General features: G+C 32.8%; 1 protein-coding gene across 3 annotated transcripts in view; it reads left to right on the top strand.

Moving 5' to 3' along the window:
- Positions 1-10,602, top strand: part of LOC127711584 (mediator of RNA polymerase II transcription subunit 19-like) — a 140,603-nt gene extending 130,001 nt beyond the window's left edge. The window contains exon 7 of one of the 3 annotated variants that reach the window (XR_007986792.1): positions 9,001-10,602. Coding sequence is in view for 1 of the 3 variants with exons in the window: in XM_052217675.1 (XP_052073635.1) it covers positions 7,840-7,853 (14 nt within the window). In the remaining 2 variants the exon portion in view is untranslated. Of the gene's footprint in view, positions 1-7,839; positions 8,001-9,000 lie in introns of those variants that run through there. The other 2 variants (XR_007986793.1, XM_052217675.1) reach the window with 2 other exon arrangements.
- The last annotated feature ends 2,931 nt before the right edge of the window (positions 10,603-13,533 follow it).

The following is a 13,533-nucleotide window of genomic DNA, read 5'->3' as shown; positions in this document are numbered from 1 at the left end:
ATGTAAAAAATTACAAAAATTTACGAAAAATTGTTAAAAATTGACTATAAAGGGCAAAAACTCCTCAAGGGGTCAATTGACAATTTTGGTCATGTTGACTTATTTGTAGATCTTACTTTGCTGAACATTAATGTTGTTTACAGTTTATCTCTATCTATAATAATATTAAAGATAATAATCAAAAACTGCAAAATTTCCTTAAAATTACCAATTCAGGGGCAGCAACCCAACGACTGGTTGTCTGATTCGTCTGAAAATTTTAGAGCAGATAGATCTTAACCTGATGAACAATTTTACCCAAGTCAGATTTGCTCTAAATGCTTTATTTTCAGAGATATAAGCCAAAAATTGCATTTTACCCCTATGTTCTATTTTTTGCCATGTCATCCATATTGGTTGACAGGCGGCGTCATCGGACACACTTTTTAAACTAGATACCCTAATGATGATTGTGGCCAAGTTTGGTTAAATTTGGCCTTGTAGTTTCAGAGGAGAAGATTTTTGTAAAAGTTAACAGACGACGGACGATGACGGTGGACGCAAAGTGATGAGAAAAGCTCACTTGGCCCATTGGGTCAGGTGAGCTAAAAATTGCTTTACAATTTTATTCAACAATATAGTTACTTTGTTATTTTAAATGCGAGCTATTTTGGTGCAAATCTTGATGTTCACATCTTTCGATTATTTACTTTTTATCAAGAAGTTGAATATATTTATCTGTCCACAAAAAAATTATTGCAAAAAGCGCCCCATGTTCATATAACCCCGCATTAACCTATTAAATGTGCTGGCGTACAAAGTTCTTTTGATTAAGAAAAACATGTAAAAAACATATAATAATGGTCAGACCAACATCTTAAAGAAGTTTTAGCGAGTTATATTAAGACCATTTTATAGGGAAACAGTGTTACCAGTACACTAGTTTAAAGACCTTAGTAAACTTAAATTGGTAACCAAGTTGCAAAAACTTCACCTAAATGTATGCAATGGATTAATGACTACTTGTATAATCTGCATTTACATTTAATTGTTTAGAGATTCAAATGAAATTAATTAGATTGTGAATCTGTAGTAGAAGTCATATTCACAATTTAAGCAATGTTGTAATTCAAAACAAAAAACAAGTGCGCAAAATGAGATTTTATGGGAGAATAATTCTCTGTATACAAATATGATCAGTCGAGAGTCCTAAGAAAGGGTACACAACAGAATAAAAGATAGAAATGAAAAAAAAAGTATATACTAAAATAATGAGAAACTGCAATAACAGGCATACAAAATATATTGGATACATTTGCATTAAATAAACTCATCATAGATACCAGGATTAAACCAACTATTTTTAGATTATTGATCAAATATGTTATAATTCAACAATGGCATTTCAGTAGATAACATTAAAAATTTTGTGAAGTTTCAAATAATTCTATAATAACAATACCCCTCTGTGCCACATTAACTCATGGTCTTCGAAATAATAGACAAAACTTGCATTTTCCTCCATGTTCTATTATTAGCCATGTCGGCCATGTTGATTGGCAGACAGGGTCATTGGACACATTTTTCTCCCATAAGGTGTCGACTAACGATTTTGGCCATGTACAAATGTACCTCATTTGTAGATCTTGTCTTGCTGATCTTTTTTGCTATTTAAAAGTTCTATCTGTCTTTAAATATTTTTAAGAAAATAGGCAAAAACACATAAAAATGTAAAAAATCGTCATTCAAGGACAATCACTCCAATAAAGAATTAACTGAAGATTTCGGCCATGTTGAATTATTTAATTTGTAGATCTTGTCTTGCTAATCAATTTTGCTGTTTAAAGTTTTTCTCTATCTGTTATGGTTTTTAAGATATAAAAGGCAAAAATTGGTCAGGGGTTCAAATTAACATTAGGTACTGGAAGGTCCAGGACCTTTGACACTCCAAACTAAAAGGTCCTCAACCTAAATTCCAGGTCCTACTTTTACTTAAAATATTTCATAACTCAAGAAGATACAAATTTAATGTGCTTTTGGTGTTAGGTAAGCTAAGTGTTTCATTGTCAGTGTCACTGTTGTATAACATGTTCAATAATAAATGTAGTTGTCTTGTATATTATGAATTCGAATAATCTTTTTTTTGTATTGGGGAGGGTGTCACTGTGGGTGGGTCATGGTTAAGGGGGTCTTCAAATCTTTTGACAGCTTCCGAAGTGCTAATTTTTAACATTTTTCAGCTGGACCAAATCACTACTTTACTTTAAAATTCATGACCTAAATTTTTTTAAAGTGTCATTTTGCTATTTGCTATTTGCTATTTGAGTCATAAAACATGGAGAAATAAATTTGGAAGGGGTATAAAAAAAATTGGCAAGTAACACACTGTCCACACTAGGGACTATATTCGTGGACAACGAAAATCAAAGGACGATGACTGTGTACTCGGACCTAATAGGGTAGAAAAAGTTGACCAATCTTAATGAAACTTGGTATGACCAAAGCTTAATAAATTATAACACTGCTTACAAAGTTTCATGGCAATAGAATATATATTATAGACAAAATGACTAATTCTATATTCAACTTTGCGTGTTAAATTTAGACGTTAAAATTGAAAAATTTCAACTATCAACATTTGGGGCTTAAAAAATTAAAATATTGCAAAAAAGTACTTTTGAAATGCCTTAATATATAATATATTATGTATTAAAAGCAATTGAGTACTCATTTGATTTATCAGACTTATCATAATTATTAAAAAGTCAAATTTATATGAGTCTGTGCCTAAAAATGGAGGTTTTCCAATGAAGGGGGGCCTTACATGAAGATGTAATATTTTCCAGCAATTTTAAATTTGTTAAGCTTTTTGGTTATAAATAATCCTTTTATATGTATTTAATGTACTTTAAATGGAAAGAAAACTCACAAATAACATATCGTATTAGTTTAAAAGGGTCTTAGGCCAAGTGAGACTGAAAATAATTTAGGGTCAATTTAGGCCGTAGCACATATTTACATTTAAAAATGCATATTGAAGCTATAGGAAATAAAAATTTGTGTCTTTTCTATCATTTCTATACTCAGGTGACATGAAACAATAAATCTGAGCACAAAAAGACTCTTGAATTCAACTTTTTTTGCAGACAGTATGGTCTGATACAAAGATTTTTCACTTTGTAGTGAAAAACATGCATGCAATTTTAGTCTCAACAGGCTTATATTTGAACCATTTGCTATCCTACAGAAGAAAAGACAGATATTATGTGAAATGAAACAGGTACAGAAGACATTGCAAAGTGCTTTTTATACAAATTTAGTGAGGTCTTTATTATGGACTTCAACTTTTATGTTCCAAGCTCCTCACATTTAACTTGATCCAAACAGGGCGTTAGATGAGGGTCATATATACAACACATTTTGCACATATTGTCTGAAATAATCTTCTTTTCTGTAGATTCAGAGTTCACAAATGAGTAATACAACTGGATTGAAGCATAGAAACACAAATATTGACACATAAAAACCTGTCAGATAGAAAGTCAGAATGCCACTTATGCATCAAAATTGAAAAAGTTATGAAATGCTTATTTTGACCATAATATGCCCAAATTGGTCATTTTTTCAGAAATTCTATCAAATAAAAGTTTAAGTCCTTTAGTTTTATGCTATTTGACAAATTGACACCATCAAATCATTCAGGGAAGTTGCCAAAGTACAGATTCTATATTTCCTGATTTCACCTCTTAGGTCCGAGTACACAGTTATTTCGTAGTGCATTTCTTTTAGACAATAAATGAAAATTAAAAAAATCCCACCTGCGCTTTATCAATAATATTTTTACAGTGTGTTGTACTACTTTTGGGACAAATTATATCAAAATTAGAGAAAACTTCATCAGCTCTAACTCAAAATATGGACAATTTTATGTTAAGGGGGTCTTCAAATCTTTTGACAGCTTCCGAAGTGCTAATTTTTTACATTTTTCAGCTGGACCAAATCACTACTTTACTTTAAAATTCATGACCCAAATTTTTTTAAAGTGTCATTTTGCTATTTGCTATTTGCTATTTGAGTCATAAAACATGGAGAAATAAATTTGGAAGGGGTATAAAAAAAATTGGCAAGTAACACACTGTCCACACTAGGGACTATATTCGTGGACAACGAAAATCAAAGGACGATAACTGTGTACTCGGACCAGTTTGCCGTTTTGACACGAAAAAAGATAACTATGCCTGACTATAATGCATAACTTTTTTTTAGAACAAACGAAAGTCAATGTTTGTCTCAATTTCATCCAAAATCATAAGAAAAATTCTGCAACTTATATTTTCAAGATAAATTATAACAGTTAATGTTTTACCCGGGGAAACGTAACTTACTGGATTCAGTGGTAGAACCCATACATGCCATATATATGTTTTGAAAACAGGACACATTGAAATCTTATAATAGCATTAGATTGAAAACTTGCAGACCTTGACATTAAATAATAATGCTAGCAGGTGGGTATAGTAGTACTTTGTATATGAAATTAATTTTCTCTGTTCAATTCCAACAGTTTCCAATTTTTATTATCACAATAATAAGAACTCACATTTGATATCTGATACAGATATCTGTATGCAGATTTTCCTGAAATCACAATAATTAATCTCACATTTTTTGTCCATTCTTCAAAAATGGAGTTAATGGCAGCAATAATAAATGAACCAAATAATTTCCAATTTTACAGTATCATACTGTAACTCATTTGTTCCTTCTTGTTATTGTAGATTCCAGAACAATACAGATTCAAGATTTAGACTCATTTGTTCCTTCTTGTTATTGTAGATTCCAAAACAGTACATATTCAACGATTTAGAGTCGTGTGTTCCTTCTTTTTATTGTAGATTCCAGAACAATACATATTCATGATTTAGAGTCGTGTGTTCCTTCTTGTTATTGTAGATTGCAGAACAATATATATTCATCATTTAGAGTCTCATTTAGAGTCGTGTGTTCCTTCGTGTTATTGTAGATTCCAGAACAATTCAGATTCATGATTTAAAGTCGTGTGTTCCTTCTTGTTATTGTACATGTAGATTCCAGAACAAAAATACAGATTCATGATTTAGACTAATGTGTTCTTTCTTGTTATTGTAGATTCCAGAACAGTACAGATTCATGAGTCAGATGCCTAAAAAGAAACACAAACCGAAGAAAAGGAAAGAAGAGAGGTCTGGAGCTTTACAAGATTCACAAGGTATGAAAAGTTTTGTATCTGGTGACACTGCTGGATTATTGCATCATTGACAATCATAACACATCTCTTCATTATACCCACTCTAGCAGGCAACAGTCAATCAATAGCTGTGGGGCTATATTGTAATCACCTTGTTTTTCCAATAGTTCGTTCCTCCATTATTCCAACAAATCATTTTGTCTGTTTTTCCAGGATCTGCTGAACTAAATAACTTCAGAAGTTTAACATCAATGAGTTGTAAAATGTAAACAACACTTTACAAATTTCATGTGTCCGAAGCACTTAGATAAACCTTCATCAGGAACACGCAAAGCCAAATATTTAAAATCAAAAGATGTTTAAAAACAAAAACAGTTGAAGAGCTATATGACCAAAAGGATTGGTATTGTAACTAAAACAAGTGAAATTGTTACCAGTCATCACGCTTAGCCACAGGCCTAGCAGCCCAGGCTTGTAAAATTGCTTTCGCGTCTGTAAAAATCATCTCTACAGGCAAACAGAATCTAACTAAAATTTTCAGAAGAACAGAAGAAAGATAAAAAGAAAAAGAAAGACAAGAAGAAGAAAAAAAGGATGAAAGATAAAGATGATGGTATTTATCTGGAATTTACATGAATACTTATGAAGTATAATTAAACTTCCTGATTTTTCTGTTCTATAAATAGCAACTTTGGTTGCTTTGGTAAAATGAATTGATATCTCGAAGGATTGTTGAATTTTTAGTCTTAACTGTCTCACCAGACATTTTCCATATCCAGAATTTCAGTCTATCTGGATTTTTTTCTGTGTTTGGTTTGGGTTTAGGAAAAGAGAGAGAAAAGATAGAAACTAAATAATTTGTCAAGAAAATTTACTAGCAGTTGACTACAGAATTTGATGTACAAAAAGATGGTTACATACTTCCTAATGGTCTCCTTAATATACATTAGAAAGTTGCAATGTTGGTTTAAAAACAAATTTGTTTAGGGCTGTTCCATTAAAACATAGATGGTACCCAGGGAAGGCACTTTAAAAAAGGGGCAAATTAAAATTTCGCTTACATTTCCACTATGCAAAAACATAGATGACACCCACCCCTAGTTGAGATTTGGAAGTGCCTTCCCTGGATCCCATGTATGTTTTTATGGAACAGCCCTAAACAAATTAAACTTAACAGTTCAAAGGGACATAACCTTTGCTTAAAATTCTTAAAAAATGTGAAATGTACTATTAGAATTAAACCTTTCAATCATGTGTCAATATCTATTTTTTGATAATTTAAACATATTCACTCTGTCTAAAAATATTTGTCTTTTTTTAAATTTACAAAGTAGGAGTAAGGGGAATAATAAACTACATCTTTACTGAAATTTATTCTTATAATATTTTGTTATCTCAGGGCCTTTTTTGGCTCAATGCTCAGGCTGTAAGGAGACCTATAGATGTTAACATTCTTATAATTTGGTATCTGGTAGATAGTTTTCACATGGCAAGCATTTAATTTCTCCTTATTCTTAAAGTACTTTGTAATATAAACATTATCTAGATTAGAAGAATAGATAATCCTGTATATTACAAATAAGGGATCAAATCAATGATATATTTTCACATGTCTTTTTATTCACCCACCGTATGAGCATGATGATGTTGTCTCTTGTTTGAATAATTTTTAAAACTATGAGATCACTGAGATGTGGATTTAAATATGTTAGCCAATTTATTTTATTTTTTGTCCCACATATTGAACCATAGTCATCTGTTCCTAAATTTTGACTGCGAAAAAGCTTAAGCCCATACATTAGAATTTAAATTCTCCTTTAGATGGTCTCTTTTGATGATGAAGAGAACATTCTGTAAACATTTCCAAATTTCTGTGAAGATTTGTGCAGAAGATTCTTTACAAACAAAAGATATCATTTTGAGCAAATTTTTCTTTTTTTTTTGAATTATTTGTAACTTGCTATACTGATAACTGGACGTATTTATTGCAAATGAACAAAATTACACTTTTGCCATAACAGCTGCAGTTGCAGGCCTAGCAATAAATACAGTAAGGGGTAACCTTTTTTTGAATTGTTTATTATATATGGCCCTATCTTCAATTGATACAGAGGAGCCTCGAGGCCGAATGGTCTAAATTGTTCAAATACTGATAACTAGCCTGTCAACACTGTGTTTTGAGTTTGAATCCCACACGTGGCAGATGTGTTTGACTCCAATCTCAATTGACTAGGATTGTCAATTTTCCTGCTGAAGGTCTGTGGTACTCTCCTGCCACTTAGGCTTCCTCCACCAATTAAAAAGGTATCGCCACGAAAAATAGCAAATAGTGCTGAAAGTGGCGTTAAACACCAATCAATTACTACCGATACACTTTCAGATTATTTATTGTACTTGACCTATTCACTGTTTATTACAGTAACAGAATGTATCATTCTTGGCTTTACCCTTGATGTAGATCTCATACAGATTAGTTATTGTACTTGACCTATTCACTGTTTATTACAGTAAGAGAATTTATCATTCTTGGCTTTACCCATGATATAAATCTCATACAGATTATTTTTTATAATTGACCTTATTTTAAATTAATGGACTCACAGTAAGATTATTCATTTTGCTTTTTTTTACAGACTCTCAGTCTTGAAGGAAATGGTGGTGAAAATTATGGTGTTCTCTCATTCAGAAGGCAGCTAATGACATCATGGATATTTAAAGACAGCCATTGATGTATTATATATCATACTTATCATTTGATATTGGTAGACCTTCAGATATGTCTCAGGTCCTAGGTCAGAACCACTGAATAGGATTTATAAGTGATATGGATGTTTAAGGTGGAAAGCATGTTGTCTTTGTTTATATCGCTATCAATGATTACAGTCAGAATTTCCATCATATTGTATCTTGTAAATTTTGAAGCTGAAAATGTTGTTTTTGTATTTTAATTCACCCTACTTGAATTGTATTATAAGATAGAGATTTTAAGATTAGATAACAACTATTTGTATAATTTTACCTTCTGTGGTGGCCAATACTTTTTTTAAGCAGCACTGTATGAGAAATAACACTATCTCTGCATATTGTTACTAATTAAAACTTTTATTTTGAAACTGGAAATTGATAAACATTTTCCTTGGTTTCATATAAACATGGTGGTAGGCATATACAAAATCCAATTTTACAATAATTGCTTACTTTTGTTATATTCAAATAGCTTATCTTCATCTCTGTTTAAGTCAAGTTTGTGGGGTTAAGTAGATGATTTAAATTTCAACTCGAGGATTCTCGTTTACAAAGCCAAATTTGTGACCAAAGGGAAGTAATTCAAAATTTGAATTGCAAATTCTAGATTCTTTCACAACCAATGTAGTTGTAATATGAACACAACTTCAATGTTTTTTTTTAAATTTTCCACAGAGTAAAGAACATTTTGAATAAATCTGACACCATGATTTTTGAAACAACAAGCATTTCAATTTTCTCTTGAGTTATTTTTCATAAGCCATAGATCATGTAGATGATATGCCTAAGCGTCGTGGTGAATTTTAAAGTGCTAACACAAACAGATATAAAAAGCTATTTGATAACTTGTATCAATAAATTTAAAGGTATTACTTGAATTATGTGCTCCAGATGAACTTAAGTGCTTTACAAGAAGAAAAATAATGTGTTTATGTGTTATGTATATCAGCAATATACTTGTCACACAGTTTTATGGGTTACTTTCTGTTGTCTTGCATTGTTTACTTATTTCATATTATTCTCATAGAGGAGTTCTTTCAGAACGGCAGGTAAAAATTTGTAACTAGCATAGACTGTAGTAGTGGTTTTTGATGACACAGCTTTTAATAATGTAAGTTGTATAAGTCCAAATCACACAAGATGTACATAAATTAGATGGAATACTCAACAATAAACTCTATGATAATTTTGAAGTTTTTGGTTGATTTGTATTTCTTAAATTTTTTAGTCATTTAAAATAAATCAGGATTAAGGGCTTACTTTTTAAATATAATATTCCAATGTTTTTGTCTGGTTGATGATGTTTACTAATCAGTTGGAATCATTACTAGCCTTTGGTAATAAAACTAGCAATATTGTCATACCCTCTACTCATTCATGTCATAATAACAACATATACTCTTTGATATCATTTCACAATTATTGAATGAAAAGAAGCGACTGCATGCCAAATAACACTTTCTTAAAGGGGATACATTCAAGGGAAGTTACTTTTTACAACTTGAGTCAACAGGAAGTTTTAAAAGCATTGTGAAATTAACATTATTAAAGCAACTTATTAGCCATTTTTTGTCACAGACTTAAAGCAAACAAATTAAGTATTAAATTACCTTTTCTAGCAATTATATATTTTTCAGGGAATCTGCTGGCTTAGATTTAATACAAATTGTAAATTTGTTAAAATGATTAGGTATGATTATTTCCAATGACACATTAGCATGATTAGGGATTAAATTGTCCACACCTGTTGGGTATCCCTTTCGTCATGAATTGATATTAACGTAATGAAACAAGATATACATTTGTAAGAATTTTTTATTTGACTTATTCACTGGCTGTATGAATTTATTTAAAAGCTTGTTTTCCTGCAGAATGTGAAGAAAGTCGTTGATTGTGCAATTAATTTATTGTTTTTTTGTTGTTGATTATATTGATGGAAAAGATACTGTTCTTTTTTGTATTTTACATTGTTCCTTTAAACATATAAGGTAGGGGGAGGCTCCTCTAGTTGCACATAGTTATGGAGGGTTGTATTCTACCTTTTATCCATTATGAATATAGCCTGATATTTAAAATAACATGGTTCCCCTGGTTTTTTTTTGTTGTGTTAAATTTGTATGCTTTTTTTTAGAACAACCCTGGATCATGCTTTTATCTTTGCAAAGTATGAATCATTTTATAGAAAATTATGATCATAATTTCATAAATTACATTTTTTTCTGATTCATTTTGAATTTAGATTTTTAAATCAATTATAGAATCAATGTTTGATATTGATAAACATTCTTAAAGATATAAAAAAAAGTAACAGAAAGAATAAAAAAATGAAGAAAATTCACCAGCTTCAAAATGCTGTTGGTTTAAAAAGGATTAAAAAAGAAGTTGTTAAACTATTAAAAATTTGTTGAACATACATAGAAAGATATAGAATACATGTACTGCAAATCTAAGCAAACTTGAAAATTGCGTGACAAAAGCCCATCACATGAAAAAAGTCAACAGCTATTATTTTCATATTCTAAGTGAATTTAAATATTCTGTATTTATGATGAGTATGCAAAGAGATCTACATAGTATTTTGATTGTTATTTTTGTTTTGTAAAAAGTGCTGTGTATTTTTTGTACATAATGGATTAAATGAATTACATAAATGAAAAGTGAAAACAAAAAAATAGCTATTTATGAGGCCAATTATCATGTAATAGGACATTGTTTTCTTACCTTGACACAGCCTCGTTGGTCTCGTGGTAGTGTGTTCACCTCGAGTGCGGGAGGTCTTGGGTTCAAACCCCATCCGGGTCAAACTAACGACTTTAAAATTGGTATTTGCTGCCTCTCGGCTAATCACATGGCATTTAGGAGTAAGAGCAAAGACTTGTCGGCATGTAGTCAGAATAATGTGTCTGGGTAAGATATGTTTTTCTGCAGACTGTTACCTTGTGAACTAGCACGTTCAAAATACAGCTCAGTGTGTAGTATTACATCAACATGTCCTGAATATATATGCATATAAATTTGCCGCTCAACATTAAGCAACCATCCATCATAATCATCTTACCTTGACTAGAGTGATAGTACTAGTGAGTTAAACCCCAAACTGGTGTAGAAGTAATAGAATCATCAAGGTTTAACAACTTTCGAAGAAATTGCATTATTGCTTTGCAAATTAAGTAATTGATCAATTTAGACAACTGTGGTTTACAGATGTTCAAATCTCATACATCAATAAAGACGATACAAATCAAGGAAACAAACAAAAACTGAAGGAATGACATGAGCTCCAGGAATGAGACTAGTGTGTTTAGAAGGAAAGCATCTCCTGCTGTACATGTATCACCTGCCCAATCTCTGTACAGCCCTCGTCTCGGTTCTGTATACTCAGTACACTACACTGCAATCTCTGTACAGCCCTCGTCTCCGTTCTGTATACTCAGAACACTACACTACAATCTCTGTACAGCCCTCGTCTCTGTTCCGTATACTCAGTACACTACACTACAATCGCTGTACAGCCCTCCTCTCAGTTCTGTATACTTAGTACACTACACTACAGTCTCTGTACAGCCCTCGTCTCCGTTCCGTATACTCAGTACAATACACTACAATCTCCGTACATCGTTTCCGTTTCGTATACTCAGTACACTACACTACAATCTCCGTACATCCATCGTCTCCGTTCCGTATACTCAGTACACTACACTACAATCTCCGTACAACACTCGTTTCCGTTTCGTATACTCAGTACACTACACTACAATCTCCGTACAGCCATCGTCTCCGTTCCGTATACTCAGTACACTACACTACAATCTCCGTACAGCCATCGTCTCCGTTCCGTATACCCAGTACACTACACTACAATCTCCGTACAGCACTCGTTTCCGTTTCGTATACTCAGTACACTACACTACAATCTCTGTACAGCCTCCTTCCGTATACTCAGTACACTATACTACAATCTCCGTACAGCATTCGTTTTCGTTCCGTATACTCAGTACACTACACTACAATCTCCGTACAGCACTCGTTTCCGTTCCGTATACTCAATACACTACACTATAATCTCTACAGCCTCCGTTCTGTATACTTAGTACACTACACTACTATCTCCATACAGCACTCGTTTCCGTTCCGTATACTTAGTACACTACACTACAATCTTCGTACTGCACTGGTTTCCATTCCGTATACTCAGTACACTACACTACAATCTCTGTACAGCCCTCGTCTCCGTTCCGTATACTCAGTACACTACACTACAATCTCCGTACAGCACTCGTTTCCGTTCCGTATACTCAGTACACTACACTACAATCTCTGTACAGCCCTCGTATCCGTTCCGTATTCTCAGTACACTACACTACAATCTCCGTACAGCCATCGTCTCCGTTCCGTATACCCAGTACACTACACTACAATCTCCGTACAGCACTCGTTTCCGTTTCGTATACTCAGTACACTACACTACAATCTCTGTACAGCCTCCTTCCATATACTCAGTACACTACACTACAATCTCCGTACAGCATTCGTTTTCGTTCCGTATACTCAGTACACTACACTACAATCTCCGTACAGCACTCGTTTCTGTTCCGTATACTCGATACACTACACTATAATCTCTACAGCCTCCGTTCTGTATACTCAGTACACTACACTACAATCTCCGTACAGCACTCGTTTCCGTTCCGCATACTTAGTACACTACACTACAATCTTCGTACTGCACTGGTTTCCATTCCGTATACTCAGTACACTACACTACAATCTCTGTACAGCCCTCGTCTCCGTTCCGTATACTCGGTACACTACACTACAATCTCCGTACAGCACTCGTTTCCGTTCCGTATACTCAGTACTCTACACTACAATCTCTGTACAGTACACTACAATACAAAGACGTCATATTCGGTGTAGAGATACGAAGTAAGTACGGAGCAGATGTGAGCTCTGTGCCAGCGATTGTCACCTGCCCTGTTAATCCACACTCGGTCAAAATGTTAAATTGGTAAAATTACAGATCAGATGACTTATGTAGTATCTAAAAATCTAGGAATGTGAAGACATATTGTAAGCTAGTTGAGACACAAACACATACCGGTCAACCAATTTGTGATGGTGATCATAAAACTTATGTAGAGTCGATCTAATTCATCATCTTCATTATTTTGTTTATGCAGTTTATGTGAAAGGAGCACACCATTTCAGGTATTTAATGATTAGAATTGACTAGATTTTTGCAAAACAATATAAAAAAGTGAAATAGCAAAAATACCAAACTCCAAGGAAAATTCAAAACGGAAAGTCCTTTATCAAATGGCAAAATCAAAATCTCAAACACACCAAACGAACAGATAACAACTGTCATATTCCTGACTTGGTCCAGGCATTTCTTTATGTAGTAAATGGTGGATTAAACCTGGTTATACAGCTAGTTAAACCTCTCACTTGTATGACAGTCACATAGAATTCCATTATATTGAGAGTAATGTGTGAGCAAAATAAACAGACATAATAGGTAAAAATATCAAAATTTTGGGATACAGCAGTCAACATTGTGTTATAATCTTAATCACTATAAA

Source organism: Mytilus californianus, unplaced genomic scaffold (assembly GCF_021869535.1).
Source record: "Mytilus californianus isolate M0D057914Y unplaced genomic scaffold, xbMytCali1.0.p SCAF_8, whole genome shotgun sequence".
Taxonomy (NCBI): Eukaryota; Metazoa; Mollusca; class Bivalvia; order Mytilida; family Mytilidae; genus Mytilus; species Mytilus californianus.
This window is presented reverse-complemented; position numbering and strand designations above follow the sequence as displayed.